Source organism: Marmota monax, unplaced genomic scaffold, assembly GCF_021218885.2.
Source record: "Marmota monax isolate L192 unplaced genomic scaffold, Marmota_monax_Labrador192_F-V1.1 WCK01_AAM20220418_F8-fsc00016, whole genome shotgun sequence".
Taxonomy (NCBI): Eukaryota; Metazoa; Chordata; class Mammalia; order Rodentia; family Sciuridae; genus Marmota; species Marmota monax.
In genome coordinates, this window is record NW_026695209.1 from 11,980,947 (window position 1) to 12,006,067 (window position 25,121).

The 25,121-nt window shown below is 32.5% G+C and overlaps 1 protein-coding gene across 4 annotated transcripts in view; it reads right to left on the reverse strand.

Moving 5' to 3' along the window:
• Positions 1 to 25,121, reverse strand: part of Usp25 (ubiquitin specific peptidase 25) — a 136,432-nt gene that overhangs the window by 23,216 nt on the left and 88,095 nt on the right. For 2 of the 4 annotated variants that reach the window (XM_046430475.2, XM_046430478.2), the window contains 6 exons: positions 22,464 to 22,534; positions 21,482 to 21,710; positions 19,978 to 20,178; positions 9,928 to 10,067; positions 5,374 to 5,487; positions 3,139 to 3,234 (listed from right to left, as the gene is read on the reverse strand). In XM_046430475.2, coding sequence (XP_046286431.1) covers positions 3,139 to 3,234; positions 5,374 to 5,487; positions 9,928 to 10,067; positions 19,978 to 20,178; positions 21,482 to 21,710; positions 22,464 to 22,534 — 851 coding nt within the window. The remainder of the gene's footprint in view (positions 1 to 3,138; positions 3,235 to 5,373; positions 5,488 to 9,927; positions 10,068 to 19,977; positions 20,179 to 21,481; positions 21,711 to 22,463; positions 22,535 to 25,121) is intronic. The other 2 variants (XM_046430476.2, XM_046430477.2) reach the window with 2 other exon arrangements.

The window sequence follows — 25,121 nt, forward strand, 5'->3', positions numbered from 1 at the left end:
CAGGCAGATTACTCCAGGCAGTCTTACTGAAAAATTTTATTTGCACAATAGGACAACCCTGGTTCACCTTGCTCCTTTCCTCAATCTCCCACAGCTTGTACCTCACAAAGCTGCCACCTCCCCCTCTGTTTTGGGGGTTCAAAATGCTACTTATGTTTCAACCTTCTGACCCTTCCTTTGAGACTTATGCTTCATGTATGACTCACTTCTTCCTATACCTTAATATATTTGCATGCTCTTTTCCCCCTGTTAATCCATTTCCAGCTTATTTCATGTTAAAATTATTAAAACATACAAAAGAGAAAACTGAAAAATTTCCCTATATATGTATAAAATAGCTAACTTTGTAGGTTGGATATGGTATTGAAAATTTTTAACAACTGAATTAAAAAACAAAAAAGTCCTATCAGAAAACCTTTAACACATACTTGTTTCCACCTCCATCTGTACCTGGACTAAAACAATGGCATAAAAAGTAAAGCTAGTAATAATAGCAATAATAGTGATATTATAAGGTTAAATTTTAATAATTTAATATCAGATTTAATAATTTAATTTAAATAATTATATTGCAAGGCTAAATTTTGAGCCTTTATTTTTCTATTTATTTATTTTTATTTTATATGACAGCGGAATGCATTATAATTCTTATTACACATATAGAGCACAATTTTTCATATTTCTGGTTGTATACAGAGTATATTCACACCAATTCATGTCTTCATACACTTGCTTTTGATAATAATGATCATCATATTCCACCATCATTAATTACCCCATGCCCCCTCCCTTCCCCTCCAACCCCTCTGCCCTATCTAGAGTTCCCTCTATTTCCTCCCATACTCCTCTTCCTATCCCACTATGAATCAGCCTCCTTATGAGCCTTTAGTATCAACCAAATACTACTTTAATTTATAAACTTGTTTAAAATTCATAATGATCAAATAGAATAGAGTTATTATTATTATCTCCATTTAACACCTATGGAAATAGATATAGAAAGGTTGAATAATTTGCCCAGGATCAAAGCAGTGGGACAAGCCTTTGATCCAAGGCAATTTGATTCCTAATATCAAGCTTTACGCTATTTCCTTTCTAATGTATGTTCTAGATATTCTTATAAGTGACTTTTCAAAGACTGAAAGTAGGTTAAATGTCACTGTGGTAAGGAGAATCCTTAGTGAGTCAATCAGATACTGGATTAATTAATTATCTGACAAAGGACAATGGCTCCACATGCTAAAGCCATGACTGAAACTTCAGACTCTGCTCAAACCTTTGCAAATGACTTGAAAATTCTTACCTCAGAATGACTGAAGCTTATTAACCATGGTATTTAATTTGGAGTAAATGCTAAAAATTGCAAAAGACCTAACCGTTTCTTAAAGAAAACTCCTCTGATGAGTCCTTAATCTCACACACTTGCTTCTTATTTTCTTTATAGCTCATTTTTCTTACTGTACCACCAAAATCAGAAACTAAGCAAACCCAGAGAAAAGTATAACATATACAAAACACAAAGGAAAAGATGTCAAGTGAATCCTCAGGGTAATACTGAAAAGGAGGTCTCAGTGATGAAGTATGTACCAGGACTTCAAGAAAACCAGTGCAGGGGGCTGGGGATGTGGCTCAAGCGGTAGCACGCTCGCCTGGCATGCGTGCGGCCTGGGTTTGATCCTCAGCACCACATACAAACAAAGATGTTGTGTCTGCCGAAAACTAAAAAATAAATATTAAAAAAAATTCTCTCTCTTAAAAAAAAAAAAAAGAAAGAAAAGAAAAAGAAAACCAGTGCAGGCGGGAGGCATGTCATAAAGCACCAGAAAAAGTTTCTCCAAGAAGATGAAACTGATAACAGGCAGAGTGAAGAGATGAATCAGTGGTAGACACAGAAAACTAAGCAACCCAAAATAGAAACAACTCACTCTAAGAAAAATGAAAGCTAAGGAAAAAAGATTAAAAGGAAAGTAATAATGTTTATGACTGCTCAATTCTGTGTAGCACATATACTAAAAAAATAAATGTTCAATCAATGCTCTCTCCCTCCTGCCTGTCTTCCTCAACCATTCTCATGTGATCTCAATAAGGTGATCAACTTCTCCTGGGATCAGTTTGCCTAAAACTTTTGAAATTTAGCACTTCAAGTCCTCTACTCCAGAAAACCCTTAAGTCCTAGGCCTATCAGGAGTTGGGCACCCTAATCCTAACAAATAAAAAAGTGCTTGTTGCTACAGAGCTACTATGTATATGGCTTCTATATGGTATGCTGAAAAAAAACAGTGTGAGGGAAAAAAACTTATTAAAGACCAGACTAAATGATGGCAGAGTACTAAATATTAAAGGAAAGTTTTAGATTCATAATTTCCAAAAAAAAAAAAATAGTTTACTATAGTGACTTACACTTCAACAAAAAATGTTTCTTAAAAAGCATTAAAAAGGAAGAAGTAAAAACTTGGAAAACTTTTGGTAAATTAAATAAAAAGAAAAAACATACATGGTGTTTTCATCTTCAAAAATGTAAAAGAAAATAACACTGGAAGCAAAACATCATAAAACTCCAATTTAAGAGTGAGAAATGTGGTCATGAAAGAAGGCGTTAGGTAGTCTCATGTGTTCTGAACTCACTAAATATTATTAATTACAGAGAAAAATTAAAAAAAAAAAACAAGAAACACAAAAGGAAACTAAATTAACAGATCATGTTAGAAAAAATTCAATGAAGAAAGCAATTAATACCAAAAGATAATAGAATTAAAGAAAAAATGTAATGTTGACAAATAGTATGAACAATCAAGAGAAAATAAACTACTGTCAGAAGCAATCACTCAGTTCTGATTATTGCTCATCAATACCCTTATTCCAATCAAATATAAATACAATTCAAATTTTTGTGGCAATGAATCAGAGACATAGTATAAGGATAACCCAGGTAAAATGCTTTGATTTTCTTGAATTATCTGGATTAAAAGCAAAAGAATCTTGGATGCATGCATATACAAAGAAACCCCCAGAGTATCAGTCATGGCTAAGAAAGCAAGAGAGAAATTAAACAGGAAATAAAATTTAATTCAAAGAAATAAAACATTTTAAGAAGTTTAATTTTAAAAAAGAGAAAAGAAAATGAAAATGTAATTGTACCTTAAAGAACCCTGCTTCAGGACCACACCTGTCATATACATTCCTGGATTTACCTATTGCCATTATAACACCTTGCATGTTCGGTGTCATCATGATCTGCCACAGGGATTCAAAGAATTTTTGAAAATTAACACAAAGAAATTAAAAACCAAAACAATTTCTTTACATGCAAGGTAAAGTTCCTTTCTTTTTCAGTACTTATAAATTATGTGCTGCATGTTTAAATTAGTGGATGTTTTGTGCATGTAAGCATCTTTCAGAATCATCTGTACAGGGCACAGCTGGTTGCCTCAGTGTCCATACAAACTGCAAAAAGGCATCATCTTCTCCAAACTGAATTTCAAAGAGGTACTCTTCTGAAGAAACTAATTAGAAAAATGTGCTGCTCTATGAGAAAACCATTCAGAAAAAAGCAACACCTCTTTTTTGTTTCTTAAAAAAAGATGCTTTTTCTCCAAGGCTTGGTGAGTTTAGGAAGAACTCAATTTTAGTCCCACTTCTGCCCCTTGGGTAGAGACCTTGGCACATCTGTACCACCTGTACATCTGTAAACAGCAGCCCTGTGCAAGTTATTTTTAATAGTTCCAAGGTACATGCACTGTTAAAATGTCACTCCAACACATTAAAAAACAAAATAAACAAAATATGACTCTGCCAAAACATAAGCACTTGCACAAGAAAACAGTGTTAAATGATTAATCACAACTCTTAAATGCCTGAAGGATTCTTCTGGCATTTAGGTGCCTGATCAAGAAATTAACATTTTATCATTAAAAACATGGCAGTTTTCATAATTTTTAAGATCCAACATAGAAATAAAATAGTTATCTGGAGAACTAGGGTTGTAGGTCAATGGTAGAGCACTTGCCTAGCAAGTGTGAGGCACTGGGTTCAATTCTAAGTACCACATATAAATAAAATAAAGGTACATTGACAACTAAAAAAAAATTAAAAAAAAATAGTTAACTGGAACAATGTATACTATTAAGTACTGAGTATTTGTTTTCAGTACAGCTTATTATTCTTAGCTGTTTATATTTGTAAATATCTGCAAAATGAAAACTCAGTGCTCCACTAAAGCTATCTTAGAGCAATCAAGAGATTACAGCTATTACCTTTGATTCACTGAACCTATTACTCATAGTTTTATTTTGTATTGTACATCAAGAGTTGCAATATATCTAACATTACCTGTTAGAGAAAACCCTCTGACCAGTTCCCATCTCACAAACTACTAATTATTCTTTTTATGGCCATGTTTTCTTACATTGACACAGTGATATTATTGTCTTTATGATACTTCTAATTTTGGTGATTAACTCTTACATAATAGTAATTATGTAAGAGTTAATCACCAAAAGTAAGTCTGCAAAAAAAGTTGCTTGGAATAAAACATTTAATATGTACTCAATTTTCATGCACACTCACAAAAACTAACAAGCAACAGAATCAAAATATTTTGTTGGCTTTTTTTCTAAATCACTTCACCTCTCCTATAAGCAAGGTCCCCTTTGACATTACTATTCAGTAACAGTTGCACTGGTGCTACTTAAAACAAAACAATTTTAAGAACCTTAAGAGAAGAGTGGAAAAGGGATGAAAATAATCTTTTGAATGTGATTCTGAAGAACACCATCATAAGAAATAAAAAATGCCTCCAGACTATTGATTGACATCTGAAAAAAACTAGGTAGATAAGAATAATCAATGAGGAGATAAAGAAAAAATAACAAGGGGTGCCAAAGTGTGTAAGACACTGTGATGCAATCATTCCACTCACAGTTATAGGGAGAGAGTATGGTGGCAAAAATATCAATTATCCAACCTGCAATCATGCTGCAGGATTTTCAGGTATATAATGGTGGCAAAATATAATAAGTTATTAAAGTAAAACAGAAAAGAAAAATAGAAGTTATTTTTAAATGCAAAAAAATTTTAATATAATTAAACCTTATTAATCTATCAACCTGAGAGTAAAAGGATTCTATTTCTGCAGAAAACAATCAACTCCAGAAACATATGTTTCTTATATATTCTCTATATGTTCTACTTAAATTTTCATTTGACTCCAAAGTTCTGTTAGTAAATGATAAGGTAGTTTCACACCACAGGTGGCAAAGCTGTATGTTATGCAGCAACAGACATAGTGTGCAGGTATAGGCATGCCTAAAGTACTTGTATTAAACAGCAAAAAGGAACAGGTTAGGGTGGTGCAGAGTACTGTCATAAAGGTACCTCATCATCATACCCCCCCTCCTTTGATTCAATCATGAATTTCCCTACGTGAGGAATCGCCACCTCTACAACTCGCTGGCTAGAAGGTGGTTGGCTTGTGGTATTTTCAGGTTTCTGCAGAAGAAAATCATTGGTATGAGCATTAGAAAAGAGAGCAATAGAAACACAAAGCTGAAATTCATAGATTCTTCACTCTTTCAACAAGGCCTACATTTGCTAGATTTAATAAAACCAACCAAAACTAAAAATGAGAAGCAAAGTTTTAAATTAAATAGTAACACAAAAATCTCCAGTCTTTCCCAAACATTTAAAACTAGCTTTTTCACAAAGTACTTTCAACTCTAAGTAATTAAAAGTAATAAATATATAAAAATAATACTCAAGTTGTATTTTCTACTATTGCTTGTTTGGCTGAAATAAAACAATTCATTAACTCCAAAAAGTTTTGCTTGCTATAAATACAAGATTATGATCTTCTCTAAACCCAGCAGAGTTTCTAAGGTATTCTCCTTATGGTTTACCTTTATATCCTTTCTAATAATTGATTGTATATAAGGCTAATTTCCCTATTCTGATGCGGTTAAACTCACTCTGTCCAACCTAGTATGTAAGTGTCCAACAAATTCTTGATATATATACATCTTAAGTGTCCAAGGAATTGTTGAAACTAAGGACAAGTTGCTAGAAAGTAATAAACATTTTTAACAATTCAATCAGATTTATTCCCTTTTATCTTTTCACTGTTAACAAATTCTATGCATCCCACTAATTTATACTAACAGAATGTCAGTGTGAAATTTAGAATAGTCCACTCAAAACCAAGATTCATTAAAAATACTATTTGGATTTTACATAGTCTTATTTTATTGAAAAACTGAAAACTGGCATGTCCACTATTAAGAAGCAAATGTCAAAAAAAGAAATGTGCCTGAAAGCAGCTTACTTAAGTAATTTCAATTTACACTGGGTTTTCCTAAGCACAGAAAAACCTAAGAATATTAAGGCATTTTACTTTCATTTGAAGTACAGGCAAATTTTGGTGAGATAAGCATTTTTTGACTTTCTAGAAGTATAAAATTCTGAAACAGTTTAATTAAACAATAAAACAAAACTAATGACCAAGACCATCACTGCCTCTTTCATAAAAAAATGTTGTTTCATTTTTAGAAAATGTTTCCTTACTTCTCAGAATCTTCAACTTTTCAAGAAGAAATAAGCAACCTACATTGCTGCTGTGGTCACGAGATAATATTCAGCTAACCCACAACCTAGTGTATAAGTTGTTTTACAAATTACAATTATTACCAATATTATACTATTTTATATACGCTTGAAATTATTTGAATAATTATAACTCAATATTACTACCATATGTAATCTATAGAGATATGCTCAAAATTAAGAATTTTTGCTTCTTCTAGCATATGAGAAGAATTTTGCTGGGTTTCCATTCACAAGAGTGAAAGAAACATAATCAGGTAAAGTAAGAAAGAAATCTGTCTGGAGTTTGTGATGATGAATTCCCATTAGCAAACCAATCCAAAAAAAAAAAAAAAAACTATCTTAAGTACAGAAATATAAACTTAAAGCAAATATCAACTGGGAAATGTATTACTTAGAATTCTGGTCATTATAAAACAACATATTACCTTATAAGGGGTTTTAGAAGGCTTTCCTGTTACTGTTAAAGAGTTTCAATAGCATAATGCTGATAAAAGTCAAACAAGGGAAGAAGCTTTAGCAGCATAAAATAATTCACTACCATTTATCAAATTTAAATTTACCAAAGTACTATAAATATTTTTCATATAAGGAAGTTAAGGGTTCACTGAAACAAAGTACATGTTGATCTTTCTCTCTTATTTTCAGACCTCAAATGAACACATAAAGAAAGGCTAAACTTGAAAAGTTAAAAATCAAATGTCTCACTCAATAAATGGCAAAAATAATTGAAATATAAAAATTTTTATTAATTTCTTGAAATCTATTAACTATATGACTTTTCAAAAGGGGTTTCATATGAAGGATGGTTAAAAAGATATAGAACTATAATAATATGAACATATTAATTAATATGTCATCCCTTTCAGCAATTCAACTATGGGGAATCTAAGGAAATATTGCTGGAAATAGGAACAAAATTGTGTTTTTTATAGCCTATTTACAATAGTATAAAAGTAGAAACAAACACACAGTGGAAGAATGGGTTAAGAAAACAATTTACTCAGTGGAATAACACTCAGCAATGTGCTTTTTTTTTTTTTTTTTTTTTTAAATGAGTTTGTAACAGAAGGAAAGGATTATGTTACAAGGTTAGGTGGATGAAAGAAAAAAAGGCGAGATACAAAATTTCATATGAAGTCACAATTCAACTACAAAACTAAGCCCCAAAATTATGTTTAAAAATAAGAGTGAAAAAAAAAAAAAAAAAGATAAGCAAGTGGGGGAAAAAAATCATATACTTAAAAGCCCAATCACTAACTTTCAGTAGTAAGTGGGACTATGCATGATTCTTTCTTAGAGTCTACTTTTTATAATTTTTAAAATATCCTGAAGTAGTCCATGTAAATTAATGACATTGTTCTAGAAACAAACTGTCTAAATATTTGGAGACTGTCTACGGTTTCTGGGATTCTAAGCTTTCCTGGGAATTTTCTTATTCTAAGGCTGGAACTTAATACGTTGTATATTTGTAAAATGGCTAGAACTGAAGTAACAGAAGGAACTTTCAAGTCTACTGGATGATATGCCAGGAGCTGTAAAAATGTTCTTCATTAACTCTATAATCACCCCCACTTTATGGAGAACTGAGACTTAGAGAAATTAAGCAATTTTTCAAGGTTGAATTAGTAGTAAAAAAAAAAAGATCAGTATTTAAAAACCCCAAAACACCTGATCCCAAAGTTTGAAGACTCTTAATTTGGTTTCTAATATATACTAAATTTAAATATGAAAAATACATTATGAATGACCATGAGACCAACAACCACACTTCTGATAGCCAACACTAACAAATTTTTAGATGTGCTGGAGGATCAAATAGACAGTGCGGCGAACTCTACATGCTACCCAGAAGATAAGGTAGATAAATATTTATGCTGTTTTTCTATCATAATCACTTACTACCATCCTTTTTTTTAAAGTAGAGATAATGCAGTAGGTTGCTAGTTTATGATTCCCACAGTAATCAAAATGTAAGTGCTGATTTCTGTGAATTTAAATTACAGATGATTAGTCAAACTAAAAAAAAAAAAATGACTCTAACTTAAGCTAAGTAATGATTTTAGTTTTCTGATAGTAGCTACAAGGATGACATTTATTAACTCTATTTTAGGTTTTAACAAATCAAAGTTTATAGCAAGAGCCTTACTAGTTATTATTTTTTTTAATACAGGGCAAAATATTTTTCCTTTGTATTTCTTTCTTTCTTTTTCCTTTCCTTTTCTCATTTCCCCAAGAAACATAATTCCCAGATCCATTAAGCAAAGTATTTCCCAAGAAAAGATTAAGCATTAGCAGATGTTGATCTTAAGTTTATTGATAGCCTCTAAAGCATCTGAAAAATTTGGAAATATAAAAAAATCTATTATACTTAATGTACTTTTAAATGGTAAGATGATATTAATACATTTTCAAATTGTAAATAAATTCTGATTATTTAGTTCATGAAAACACAACTGACAAAATACTCTATTTACTGGACATTTTAGTTAAGTGAGGTCATATCATATTGAAGGCCTCATGATAGGTTATTGTTCAGACTGAGCTCACTCACCGAGAAAACTATGTATTGAAAATTATGGATTATCCTGCTATTTTTAGTTTTACAGGAGAGAATTCTTCAAATACTTAAAGGAGCCACTATAAAATGTACATTAGTACTCTTTACATTTCCTAGTTAAGTAAAGGATCAATGACTACAGAAATTCAATGCTTTTGTAGTTCCAAACAGCATTTCTCAGGAGGTCATATTTACTAATAAAATAACACAACACCACTATGCTCAATTGAGTGTTATAAAAAGACAAACTTGAAAACACAAAATAGTAGAATAATAATGACAACTGTTTCACAGGATACTCTGTAACTATGCACAAACTGTCTTGGAACATCATATTTATCCTGATAATAGTGTTCTAATCTAGAGTATGTAGTAGTCTTACTACAAACACATTTCATGGAACAATGGGATTTATATCATAAATTTCCAACTATTTAAATGTAAATAGATTACAGATGGAGGGAAGGGAAAGGCACTGGAGAAAGAGTTGTTGCTTTTGAACTTTATGCTTTGTTAAGTTCCAAGTCAAATGGACAATTTTGTCTATGATTATGATTCTTCATAATTTGACAGGTAGAAACTTAATAGAAAAGCATCCTTAAAAGGATAAGCTAAGGAAATTACAACCCAGGGGTCAGGCGACTTGTCCCCCGTTCAGACACCACGGCAGAGCTGGAAGTGGCCTTCTCTCCTGGCTCCGGCCGCTTCCAATTGCCCTGGAGGAAATGTTGTGAGCATGGCTATGTTCAGAGAGCCAAAATAAAAGTTCTTACCGACTGCAAAACTGTTTCAGGACTTTTATCTTCATGCTCATGTGATGCCTTGGTAATTATTCGAATAGTTTCTTCTTTCAAGTGCTTTGAGAAATCACTTCTTGATGGCTGCTCTAGATATTCTGGTTCTCCTGCTTGTGCTTCATGAGAAAAGAATCAATTGTATATCTAATATGAATCACAGAATCTAAACTAGTAGTAAACTAGTAGGTTGAATGTGTTATTTATTTCTAATAACCAAATTTTAGTCTTCTATTTAAAATAAAATATATCCTTCAATATATAGCACTTTCCCCCAAAATTTACCCAAACCTCCCCAAAATAACACAAAACCAAAAAACCAGAGTACCAAAAGTACTGAAATAATTATTAAAGAAAGCACTCACTACTGTTTAAGTTAAGAAATTCATAGTAAATTTTTTTGGAATGAGAAGTACAAAAATCTCATTTTGGAAAAATCTCCAGCATTTTATAAAACAAAACAAAAACAAACAAACAAACTTTCTTTTGGTTTGTACAACAATCCTGGGCTGGCTTTCCATGGAAGATAAAACATCTTTGTATACACCTACCTGACAAAATCCTAACCCTGAACAAACCTAACCTATTTTTTCTGAACCTGACCCTGGCAGCTGAGTACTAGAAAGAAAAGCAAGCACAAATTGGCAAACTAGTAGTAATATAATTCACGACTTCAAATACCATCCATGTAAACACCTTCAAAGTCACCTCTAACTCCTACCTATCTTTTGAGCTCCAGACCCACAAATCCAACAACACTCTTAATATCTACTGGGTATTTCATAGCTAATCTCCAAATTCACATATGACCTAGGAGGATAAAGCTATCAGTGGAGCTTCCGTCCCTGTCTCAAATGTCACCTTATGTCCTTTGCTCACAAGGTCCACATGTGAGCCTTTTTTTCTTTCCCTAGTACACTGAAGGAGAAGTTTACCTTCCAACATTTGGAATTCTCCACATATTCTTCCCTCTGCCTTTAGGCTCACACACTCTCTTACACTTCTCATATAGTAACTTGCTTAAATAACAATTCTGTATAGAAGTGTGGCTGGATGACAACAGCCCCCCACCACAGCAGGATTTCTCAGCCTCAGCATTACTGAGATTTTCATTCAGATAACTTTGTGGTGTGAAGGACTGTCCTGTGGACCCCACCATCTATGCACTTGGTGCCACTAATACTGTTCCCTTCTCTCAAAGTATGACAACCAAAAATGTCTCCTGCCTCGTAAAATGTCTACTCAATGACAAAATCATTCCCATGTGGAAACCACTGCTCTGAAGAAACTTAAACTTTCCTTTTAAGTATCATTACCACAATCATAACATTATTATTATTATTATTAATTATATTATTAATATTATATTTGTTTGAAGTCCACATCCCCTGCTAAACTGGAAGAATCTCATGAGCAGAGATGCCATCTCCTTTTTGTACTCCTAATTCTTCAATGTCTAGCATAAAATAGGAACATTATAATGGAATGAATGAATTAATAAGTTAGTGAATGGATACAAAGAATAAGAAAGTACCGTAAACTTTTCATATTAGTGGTAAGAGTCCTTGTCAATTACCTAGTAAAACATAATAGGTCTACTGTCATCCTCCCTGATGCTCTTTAAATTCAGAAATCACCAAAGGGAAATATTAATCACAAAGGAGTACTATGATGTGAAGATACATGTGTGGCCATTCATGTGACCAACAATTTTAATAAAGCATTTAACTATGTGCCAGGCACAGGGAATGTGAATATGACAAAAGAGCCGGTCTCATCTCCAACAAGTTTCAGTCAATGTGGAGAAAGTCATTAACCAAATAATCACAGATATAAATTGAGGCAATATTTTGACAATACATTCAAGAAACAAAATCAGGGTAGAGTGGTATGTTTGGGCAATTTAGTTATTGGGATACAGGGTAAAGTGACCTTTAAAAGCTGAAGGATACATGAATTATTTCACAAGAGAGAAGAGCAAAGAGGCCAAGGAATGATCATGAGCTGAATCTAGAATGGGTGGTGGGGCTGAAATACAGTGTCTGAGTGGAGACATGACAATAGATGAACACAGGTAGAGCAAAATGGGGTAGAGAGAGAAGATGGGAGGGGAGGGGAGGGGAGATAGTAGAGGATAGGAAAGGTAGCAGAATACAACAGTTACTAATAGGGCATTATGTAAAAATGTGGATGTGCAACCGATGTGATTCTGCAATCTGTATTTGGGGTAAAATTGGGAGTTCATAACCAACTTGAATCTAATGTATGAAATATGATATGTCAAGAGCTTTGTAATGTTTTGAACAACCAATAAAAAAAGAGAGTATAAAAAATAAAAAACAAACAAACAAACAAAAACATCAATAGCTTTGATGTCATGTAAAGTGTTGAGAGTTAATAGGAAGTGAGCTAAGTATTAAATATAATGGCAACATGGTAAATTAAAAAAAAAAAAAAAAAAAAAAACTTCTGGAGGTAGGGTGTAGCTCAGATGTAGAATTTTTGTTCAGCATGTGCACAAGATCCTGGGCTCAATCTTCAACACAAGTTAAAAACAAAAACAAACCTCTGGTTACAATGTGAAGAATGGATTAGAGAGGAGAGTAAAATTCAAGGTCAGTAATGGAACACAGGGATATTAGAGCAATATGTGAGAAAAATGACTGTACTTAGAGATAGCAGAGCTCTAAAAGTAGAAAACAGTGGCTAAATTCAAGACATATTTTGGACACAAAGGATTAAAAGCTACACATTAAGATGATTCTAAATTTTTGGCCTAAAAAACTAGGATGCAACAGCTAATGCTTACTATTAAAAAAACAAAACAAAACACCAGAGGTGGTATTATGGGTTAGATATGAGTAGACATGAGGTGTCCCCCCAAAAGTTCCTGTTGTAAGACAACACAAGAAAGTTTAGAAGTAAAACAATTGGGTTATGACAGTTTTAACCCAATCAGTATACTAATCCCCTGATAGGGATTAACTGGGTTCTAATTGTAGGCATATAGGATGTAGCTGGAGGAGATGTAGCTATAGTAAAGAGAGCTCTCTGACTCCTGATCATCATGTCTGGAGCCACTTCCCTCCACCACACTCTTTTGTCATGATGTTCTTGGAACTCTGAGGAATAGAGCCAGCTGTCTATGGACTAAGAGTTCTGAAACTGTAAGCTACAAATAAACTTTCCTCCTCTAAACTTGTTCTTGTCAGGTCTTTTGGTCACAGTTGTGTTGTGAGAAGCTGAAAATAAGTGGGAATGCATAAATGTGTGCAACAAAGGAGAAACACTGAAGAAGTTAAATGTCCTCATATATAAACAGTACCCGACTTTGGACTGACTGCAATACACTCTATGCCCCTGCACAATGGGTAAGGTAAGGAAAATCTTAGGCTACTACCAGTTTAGCAGTGCATCTGCTTATAGAAGTTTTCATTAAGTGGCATAAGCCAACTGCTTTAGAGCTTAACAGAGAGAAATGTTCTATTAATAAAGTTTTTTTCTTAGGTTTTCCAATCTTTTTCTTACCATAGAAGACAATGACACTGGTTGATAGAGGGATGTGAGCTTAATGCAATTAAGGCAAAGAAATCCATCTGATCTGACATTGGCCTAAACCTTCAGTCATGTAAAATAAAGTCTTTAGGAGCAAGAGTAATTGTATTTGATTAACACAGTGAAATCCACCTTATGTCACCAGGGCCCGACGTTTTCTTCCACAAACAGGATTGAGTCCAAAATCCTTATAAGTAATATCAAATTATTTTACCCAAATGCCACATAGAACTATTTTTTCTAGAGCTTTCCGTGTGTATATACTTCACAGGGAACTGATCTGAGTGCTGCTAAAGCCCACAGTATGTAAACCTACACAGATTTAGCACTCAGAGGTTGAAATTGGAAACCCAAACTACACATCCAGTTTACTGAACCTGTGCCATTTTCTGTACTGTGCTAGGTTTTTACATACTTCATTCATTTTAAGAAATCCCCAGAAAAATCAGATAAATACTCTATGATAATACAAGTTGCTAAATGAAATAATAACTATGCATAAGGCCCAATAAAAGAACTATAGCCCCAATACACCCACTTGGGATGGTGTGGCATGCTAACAAAGACTTTCCAGAAGAAATGCCAGCTGAGAGGCTCTTGAAGAATTTGTTGAGAGGATTATCTGGGAGATGAGAAAAAAAGACAACTCCAAGCAGAAGGAACAGAATAAGCAAAACCACTGTAAGTGCAGATGAGAGTTTAATAAAATCTCTGCAACTAAGGAGCCTTTCCGGTGGTAAGAAAGCTAAAATATAAATACAATAAAGAGTGCTATAATAAATTTGGTAGCAGGAATGTATTGGGGTGACCTAAAAGACATTCAAAAAGTCTATGGGATATGTAGATGATCTTAAAGAATGGGCAAATATTGATGATACAAGGAAATTTTTAAGATGAACCATACTTTATAAGTAAGTAATTCCATGTTGATAAAGAAAACATGTAGGAGAAACGATAAGTAATCTGGTTAAGATGAAACATAAGGTACTCATAGGTAAGTATTCTTGGAAGAATAACAGGAATCAGATGATAATCAAGTTCCTCATTTAAAAAAAAAAAAGTTTTGTCATCATTTTATCAAATCAAAAGAGTAAAAATATATTTACCATAACAAACAAGTAAAATGAGGTCAATTAAAAGCTCTTTCCACTATCCAGAGATGAATGGGGTCCTATCTGTTTCAGGTCCTATCTATTTCCAGACATTTTATATCTATCTATCTATCTATCTATCTATCTATCTATATATATATATATATATATATATATATATATGAAAAAGAACTATTTGATATACATGGCTTTTAACTTAAATAACAAGCATTTTCATATCAATATAATGTTTTTGGTTCTGGATGAAGGTTTCATATAACTAAAACTTCAACATAACATTTAAGTAACTTCTATTTCATTGTTAACAGCAGCAAGACAAAAATGGTTGGCTTTTCCTATATAAACACACACAATCATTTTTATTTATCTATAACTATATAAAAACCTGACCCTTGCAGGCCTGAATAAATGGTAGGAACTTAATAAGAGACTATGCTGTTTTTTGCATCTACTTTATGGTCTCAATGGCCCTTTATATACTAACTAACTCAGTTTAATGTCTTGGTCAAACTACAAATGGGAAGATAGGTGTTGACAACTTTTGCAATACTCATTTTCCTTAATTCCTGGAAATTTTCTTGACTCCCTACCTGCTACAAATTTCTAAATGCACTAAATTCACCATGAGTGACCAACTCTCTATGGAGGTATATAACATAACCTAAAATATCTTCTCAAATCATTTGTTCCATGAGTGGCACCCTGAGACTTTCAAATAAGTGGCATCCAAGTAAGAGATTTTTCAGACAAGTTCGACAGGTTGTGTAACAGCATTGTTATTCACCTTTGTTGCTGTTACAAAAGGCAGGGCCTTCTGAGGGCACTCTTAGCTGCTTCCTTGGATACCTTCATATCAGGGATTAAAGGGGTTTAGGGAGATTATTACTTGTGTGTATTACCTAATTATGATCTTCAACATTTTACCAAGTGGTAAAACTCAACCATCAATTAGCTTTCCATTAAATGTAAGAATATGCTCTTGATCAACTGTAAGAAAAAAAGTAACATCTCAATTATCTTTAAAAAGTATTTATTTCTTGATTTTCTAAAGAGTCATTACAATCACATTGTAGGAGATTTCAGGAAGATTATTTGGCAAATATGCAGACCACCCATTCTAGAAATATATTTAAAATAAATAATTCCCCAAAAGCAGCCAGTAGAGAGCCATGCTAGGCTGACTGCATAGAATCACAGGTGGAACTTTTAGGACTTCACATTCCTGGGTACCACTCTAAATACAATCTCTGGGGTATAAAAAAATATAGGTTTAAGAACAGTAATTATACTTAAAATTACTTCTGAATAGAGAGCTACATTCTCCTACACACTTCAACAGCCTCTCACTGTAAATCACTTTGGCTATCCCCCTGAGATCTTGCATTCTCCAACAATGAGGACCATGCCTAGGACATCGTTATTGGACTCACAGGGAAAGAACTCAGTTTAGAAAGGAATTCAAGGCATCTACCATAGGTTGGTTGTTATGCCAGATAATGGAGGTACATGTAAGAATACCCCTAGCTCTGCTTCCAAGAAACTGAGATACTGAGGATATTTTCTTTCTACCTGGTTTTACTCTTAAGGAACTAAATGTACTTGTCTAGAAAAAAGCTTTTTTTTTTTTGAGACAATGTTCATAGAGAAGTCCTAAAGTCAATTTTGCCTCTCATCTCTAAATAAATTCATGAAACTTTATGGTATACATTTCATATCAATCTTAACTATTTTTTACCTTATTTTTCATATCAGTTTCTTTCTTTTCTGTTTCATAATCTGGGTATGCTATATATACTGCAACTACTCCAAATACTTTTGGTTAAGATAGGAACAACACAAGTAAACTAATAATTCCAAAAAATGTTCTTCTCTCCTTCAGAATAATCTCTCTTGTATATAATTACACCTACAGTCATGCTGCTTTACCAGAGAATAACCTCTGAATTATCTGAAAATTTTTAATAAATACAAATTCCAGATCTTCCCTCCAGAGATTCTGATTCATTCCATAAGTTGTAGGTGGAGAGTACTGAATCTACTCAGAGAAAACTCCAATTGGTAATTTTTATATGTACACCCATGGCAAAGAACTGCTGCTTAGAAAGATACATAAAAGTATTCAGCTAAGATTTTCTTTGCAGTAAACAGATTGTGGGAGGTGGCATGAAATAAAAAAATAACATGTTACCGAAACTTTTATGTCAGTTTCAGGAAGTGATGAATGGTACGGTAGAATTAATGCCAATGGAATTCCCGGCCATGTGAGCAGAAGAGAAAAATACTGATTTGATTAATATATATTATAATATAATTATTTGGAATGTCATTCAGTAGAAATTGGATTTTAATGGTTCTTCTGTTACAGCTTTACTGAGAAGATTTTTCAGGGAAATAAGGAAAATTTTATGAATAAGATTTCCTTGAATTATTAGTCAATCATAGTGTACACCTGAAAGATGTCAACTATAGGTTCTCTCTGAGATGCTGGAAGCATTTAAGCAGATTAAACAAATTACTTACTTTGAAAAATAAGAAAAGAAATAGGGAGAAGAAGGCAAAAGCATTAAAGTAAAATTTCTCTACTAAGGAGATAAATGATTCTAGTGAAATATTACATTTATTCAATTGTATATGCTAAACTCCCCTGCAATAGAGGATGAATTAATTAATTAATATGAGAGCAAAGATAATATAGTAATAAAATAACTTTTCTAAAAGCAATCTCACTTTCTACATTTACAAACTTGGTACATTCTACTCCTACTAAATCAAACAAAATGCATATTTCATACAGAAGCCATAATGCTTCCTATAGAGGTAGTACTGCCACTGTTTTCTAAACCCTTGGTCTGTTAGATTATAACAATTTTATATGACTTGAGCATTTATCTTTTAGTTATTTTGGTTCCTCTCAGAAATATATCTGCCTTCAATGAAAAGCTAATTTCAGCAGTAAAAGAGACATAAAAACATATGCCAAAAATTAGTAATGAATTAAAAAACAAAACAAAACACCATGTAAAATATATGGTGGGAAGTACTGATCATGAAAAAAAGGTGTGGGGCATATGAATATGGCTTTTTACACCAGAGAAAATAAAATTACAATTATAAAAGGTAAAACAAGGCAGGTCCTTATCAAATAGGGATATTTGGGGGAATATATATTAGTTTGACTCCATAGAAACAAAATATGTTAACTCTATGAGAGACATGGAAGATGAAGAGAAGGAGATTACATAGAATTTAACATTGTGGTATCACAAAAGGGAGTTGAGTGACAGTAGAAATAAAATGTGTTAACCCTAAATATGGAGACTAACAAGAAACAGACAAAATGAAAAGCAGAAGGCTATGCAGAATTTAACATTTTGCTTTCACAAACTATAGATGAACCAGGAATAAAGTAGATCAAGCAATGAATAATGCACTCACTATGCCTGAGGTCTTAGGGACTACTAGCACACAGTTTAATTATGCAGCCTTTTCCTCCTACTAAGAGCAAGTTGAGAAAAATCACATGTGAATAGCCTTAAGGGAAGAACAACGCAAAAACTCCATCTTGGGCAAATTCTAGACAATGGTTTATGAAGGATATAAACAGAAGACCAATATGATATCACAAAGGGATGGAATTGGGTTAAAAATGAAAGGAACTGATTTGAACCAAAAAACTCTTTTGTTCATGAACTGAAATTGATAAAATCATGAACTGAAATAGATTTCTATGCATGCATGAGTTTGTCTGGATGAACACAAATACTATGTATAACCAAAGAGCTCTAATAAAATAAAATAACCTCTTGATATCTCCTGAATCTACATTGTTGTAGACACATGGAGCATTGCCTGCTCTGTGTGGCAGCTGTGGATGTCTGGGAAGAAAGCAAAATCCTACATAACCATAGAGTCTTCCCAATGGTGATACTCAAGTGCACTATGTGATGTTTAAGTATCCAAATGTGGATATCTTTGTTGGCATAATATCATTACCTGGGTCTTTTTTAAAATTCTGAACTATCTGCCTAAAATCAAAATCAGTGACTCAACTATTCAATTTATAATTTAAAAAAGTCAAGAATGTGAACAGATTTGTGCATGCCTAAACTGGTCACAATACCATAATGTGGTATTGCAAGTTTTTCACTAAAAAAACAATTCCACCTAACTCTCTAAATGATAATTCTGAAACCCACCTACATAATGCTGCATGTAAATCAGTCTATTTAAAAAAATGAAATAAAAAAACCCCTGAAATGCTTCCTTAAAAAATAAAACACTTAGATCTTGCAACAACAAAGATTATTAAGAAAATATCCACTCAATGTGATAGGAAAAATGAGAGAGAGATAAATTTGAGAAAATTACCTAAGTTTAATTCATATCTTCTCATTTCCCCAATGACTACAGAGAACTAGCACTTCTCTATAGCAGGAAATAATCCTAAATAAACTATATTACAACTCTGTGATGATGAAATTGACTTTTTAAAAGGATCTAAAGATTTCCAACTTTACTGGAACACATTTTCTTTATTTTTGCTGTGTTTCTTTTCAGTATTTTATTGATTTCATCAGCTAAGGTTTGAGAATAGCTGTGCTTTCTGTGGTAATGGGGATTAAATCCAGGGGTGCTCTACTACTGAGTTATATCCCTAGCTCTTTTTTTTTTTTTTTTTTGTTTTGAGACAGGGTTTCTCTAAGTTGCCAAAATTGCAATCCTCCTGCCTCAGCCTCCCAAGTCACTGGTATAGACTTACACCACTATGCCTGTCAAGAATGACATTTTTTAGTATTTAAATTTAATCTCTGTTTTATAGGTCTATATTTTTTTTTAATTTGGAATAAAGTAAACAGTTTATTTTGTCTAACTTTGTTTTTAATCTTAAGTAATTTCTAAAATAAAATATCCTGTATTGATGGTGCTATTTCAATACTACATAAAATATATATGGATATACCAATAGTATCATTCTCTAAAATCCAAAATTATCAGAGTTCATTCTTCTAATAGATTTAGTGAACTGGCTGCATTGCTTGCTTATTTCACAGCTTTTCTTGCTTCTTGCTAAGAGACTAGCTCACTCAAAGTAGGCAGGGTAGTTAGAAAGTCAGCAGAATCATCACACTTATGTTGAAAAAAGGTCTACATGCAAACAATGATGCCTGGCCAATGGGTAATTAAGATGTTACCTGTGATTATAACTGACTGTGGAATTTCAGATAATTTCTACTGGCTTCTTCATACTTAAAAGTTTAAGGATTTTTTTTAAATTCGATAAGCATATCTTATTTTTATAACACAATAATAACAAATGTAAGTTTGCTGATAATAAAATACAACTTAATAAAAATGGACAAACCTGTTGTCGCAGAAGACTCAGACTCCCTCAGTTTCTGAGATGCTAAAAGCTTTTCCTGCAAAGCTTTCTGGGCAAGTTGTGCATCCCATTCCTCAAGTTCTTTTTCAAATCGCTGGTTGTCTTCCTCAACAAAATCTCTCAAATCTGGTGGTAATGTTTCTATTCCAACAAGTGCCTGCCCAGTTTCTTTATTAAACTCCTCTGCAAATCATATTTCAAAAACTAGTATAAAATTAAGAGTTAAAAGAAAAATGCAAAGCTCCAAATAAGGTTATATACTACATATTATTTCAAATGGAACATATACTATGTATTATTACAGTATACCATATCAATATAATTTAAATTTTATAAAAATTCCAAATGCTTTTCAGAAAAAACAATGATACAAATATTTGATAAGTCATTTAGGTAATTCTGTCACTTGTTTTTACTCTGAAGAGAAAATTTTTTACTACTCCAACACTGAGGTTTTTATTTCAGAAAATACCAGATGTTTGATTACTTGTAAAGTAAAACTTTTCAAAGTAACTCACAATTTTATGAGGCTCAAAATAAAACTAAAATTATTTTTCATCTGAAGCAGTAATGCATACTAATAAAAATACACAATTATAAAAATTAATAAATATAACAAGATATTTTAAAACATTATATAAATACTATTTAAAAGACTCACTCGACCTCTACTATGCACACACACAAAATAAACTTCACATTTTCAGCTATAAGTGGACTGCTTGTTTTTGCTGAATGCTTAAAAACAAAAGTTGATTTTATCAGCTTCAACAAAATGTTTTCTACATGCAGAGCTCATATTAGAAACAAAAAGATTAAGGTATGGTAAGCCATGGACTCCAACTCTGAGCAGATCAGAGCGAAGACAGCTATAATATACAAGAATAAATGGCCAATGTAAGCATGCTAGGATAGCACAAGGAGAGGTACTTCCTGGCAGGTTAAGAAAAACTACAGAGATGACACCTGAATTGAATCTTGACAGAGGAGTAGGAATTAGGCAAGAGAAAAATGAAGAACACTACTGGCAAAAATAAAACACTTAAGAACACAGAGATATAAATGTGTGGAGTGGTTTGATGTGAGCTGAATACAGAAAGTAACTCAAATACCAGTGAAGTATATGAAGTTCAAAATGAACGAAGGTGATAACTGAAGCTGGAAAGGCACACAGAGGCCAGAAAACAGGCCTTCTGTTAGGCTAAGGCGTTTAAATGAGTTAGTTAAGTGGGTGTAATCATTAAAAGGTTTCTAGAAAGGAGAAAAAGGGTCAGATTTACATTTCATAGTCAACTCTTAAGTACGAAATGTATGCCAGCTCTCAGTTCTGGACAATAACTTTTCAATTCCAGCTTTCTCACTTCCAATTACCTAAACATGGAACATCACCCTCTGTGTCAATTAATAATTACAGCACAGGACAGAGTCCCACTGAAGTGCCACTTATTTAAAACTATATACTACACTATATATTTTATACTCTTACCTTGTATTAAGAATTGTGCCTTATCGTTTATATACATTAAACAGTATGCACTGGCATTTCTATAACCACCAAAAGAGTCCCTCACTAATTCTTCCCATGAGGATTTTGTCACAGCAATATCATTGTACTTCATCCACCTGCTTTCATGATGATCAAAAATATATGCCCAGTAGTGCCCAGCATTAGCTTGGCCTTCATGAACTAAAACAGCATGTAAGCGATAAGGAACCTAAAAAAAGAAGAAAAAAAAAAGTTAAACTGCAACTATTAGTAGTCTAACAATACCACATTCTATGAAACCCAAAACTATCAATTTGAGGGGAAGCATGGATGCACATTTTTCTAATAGGTTAGAATTAAAATCTTGAATTTAAAAAATATTAAACTATAAACTCACAAAAAAGAGGGAAATTAAAAAAGCTAAAGATACGTAAAATGTGTGTATGCATATGAGAATGATTATCTGAAACTTTCAAAATACATTTGTTGTGTAGGTATTTGTTGATCTATTTATTTTTTCTTGAATATAGAACTCAGGGTGAAGTGTTCTATATAATACATGATTTTTCCAAAACTTCATAACTGGTGGCTAGCAAAATAAATTATATACTATATGCCAGAAGTTAAAATGCTTTGAGCTTTAGGGTTTTTCAACACATCCTGTATCCTTAAAACAATCAAATATTTTTTCCTATAGAACTTTTCCAAAAAATTGAGACCTTTTGAAACTTTTTGATAAATTGCATTGTAAAACTATAAAATGTGTAAGCAATAGGTTCAGAATAATACAACTGAATGGAGAAAATCTGTTATATAATTTGTCATGAAATTTTTCCCATTCACTTGTAATTAAAAAATGTACATCGTTTAGCTTTTTTGTTATTTTATAATAAAATTTATAACAAAACATGTAACAAAGAATTTAACTTAAAATACATGTAAGCAATTTTGATAATGATTATTAGCTAAAAATTTCACTTACTTGTATCATGGATTTGTCAGAGTACATCAGTTCAATTGTTCGATGGATTCTGGATATGCTTTCCTGCAAATCTAATGATGTAAGGTGACATTTAGTGATTAACATCAAGTGTATTTCTACTGAAAATTATAAGACCAGGATGAAAGTTTACCTATAAACGTATTAGAGAAAAAAGGAAAATTTCTGAAACATTTCATAAAATGTTACCATCTGGATCTGTGTAAAATGAGATATAGTTCTCTTTCATAAAAGATATGTCGCAAATGCACAGGGAAAAACCAAAGCAAATGTATCATCTAGAAAATTTGCAGAGCTGATACAACCAAAGTTTGCTTTTCAAGTCCTAATATAAAAGATGGACTCAATAAAAATTAAAGCTAACTCCCCCCTTACATACTAAAATGAAATAACTTAAGAATAAAAGAAAATAACTTCACCACAATTCATGCACATATATATAAGTGAATAAAAACCCACTAAAATCACCGATGGGAATATAATTATGGGGCTCTCATTTCCAATTATTTCTATTTACAGTAGAAAATAATTCTATAAAACTACTCTGATATAAGAATGTTCATAACTATGTTTTCCATAATAATTTTTAAAACTCAAGATAATCTAAATATCTATGTTATTAGGGAAATGGCTAAACTGAAGTGTAATCACAACATACTGGAAATATATTCAAAAGAATCAGGAAGAAACCATGAAAGATCAAAGAAAATACTAGAAACTTTAGAGCAGAGAAAGACCTGTCTTTACCTGATAGAAAACCCAGGAACCATAAATAAAGCAGAAGACCCTGTAAACACACCCATAACTTCAAAAACCATATATTTTCAAAACAAAACAAACAAGAATCAGTATAAAGAAGGGCAAATGATAAATCGGGATTATTTACAACCTAAACTATAGGCAAAAAGTTAATATCTATAATACATTAAATGTTCTAAGTACTAAGAAAAAGGTAAATGGCTCAATATAAAAAAATAGGCAAATGGGGCTGGGGACATAGTTCAGTGGTAAGTCCTTGTCCATCTTCAGAACTACCAAAAAAAGGAAATGACCTAAGTAATTCACAGAAAAATATGAATATTCAGCTTCGTTCATAATTAAGGAAATACATATCAAGACACTGATGTACCACATTTTTCACTCCTAGACTACCACAGATTAAAAGTCCCCAGGGTTTGGGAGGGCACTGAGAGACAGGCTTTCTCACACACAGCTTGATTCAGTGTTTTGAAGAGACAATCTTGAATCATCAGTATTTAAGATATACACACTTTGAACCACAAGTGGCACATTTATATAGTACTTACAAAAGTATATAAATATATGTGTGAAAAGCCAGCAATATATCATTATGAAAATTAAATAAATTATATTATATCAATGTGTTGGGGTTCTATTAAGAGTTTAAAAAAAAATACTGTTAACATCTACTATCAATAGAGATGAGAGGAAACAAACACCTGAGGACCACAGTATTATACGAATTTCCTTCACACTCCTCAAATCTACCTTAGCTTTCTTCTTCTTCAAGGGAACCTGCTTGTCTTTGCCTTTTTTTAAAGTATAATGTTCAGTACTCAAACTATTATGAACCGCAGGAACCCTTCCTGATTCCTTTCTCACCTATCATTGACCTACATGTGTCACCTGTCTCCGAGGATTATTTTAAGTACCCTCATTTCTTCTCCATCAGTGCCACTACTTGGTATAAAAAGCTTCCAAACTTTCACCCTTAAGAATATGATCTTATAGAAACAGCCTGCCATGCCCAAGTGGAGAATTATCCGATGCCTAGCATAGTGTTCGAGAATATTGTGTTTACTTAATATTTGTTAGCAAGTTCAAATATTTAAAAATTCCCCATACAAAAATACTAAGGAAGAAAATCTTTACAGCACTAATGCTAATTGTTAGTCACCATCATTTACGCTCTATTATATTGGATCACTTATTCACATATTGTCACAGAGTGTCAAGTTGGTCTTATAGAATCCAACAATCAATGTGTTCAATATAATTTCAACCTGTAGTATTAAACAGTAGCTCCTATTTTCTTTTAATTTTAAGAGATTGATTAATTAGCATAAAATTGGGAGCCAATAAAAGGATATTATGTTTTGACATATAAGGAAAATATACAATAAATAAAATCCCCCATGAAATATGAACAATATGATTTCATTAAAAATCAAAAGTCTATGTTAAAAATAAGGAGATAATTTCAGAATAAAGATGAGTTTCTTTAAAGAAAAGATAGATTGAAGTCTAACACATACACACATACACACACACAGAGCACCATCCTTATTTTTCCTATTTTGCTACATGCCAGTTAAACTATGTTCTATACTGGCACTGGGTTCACAGATCATATCTTCAGTAGAGAGGAGATTCAAAACGAAAATTCACATTTCTAACTCTTAAGCCTAAAGAAAACTTCTTTATCACTTGAACTTGTTCATTATGCAAACATCAGGTGAAATATAAACTCTGTCATTGTACGACATTTCACCAATAGAGTAGCTGTGAATACCAGTTTGATATATATTTAGAACACTAAACTAGAAAATCATACCATCTGCTATGTCATTAATCAGTTAAGTTATCTGAGGAAACTCTTGGTCCCTGTGAATTTGATAT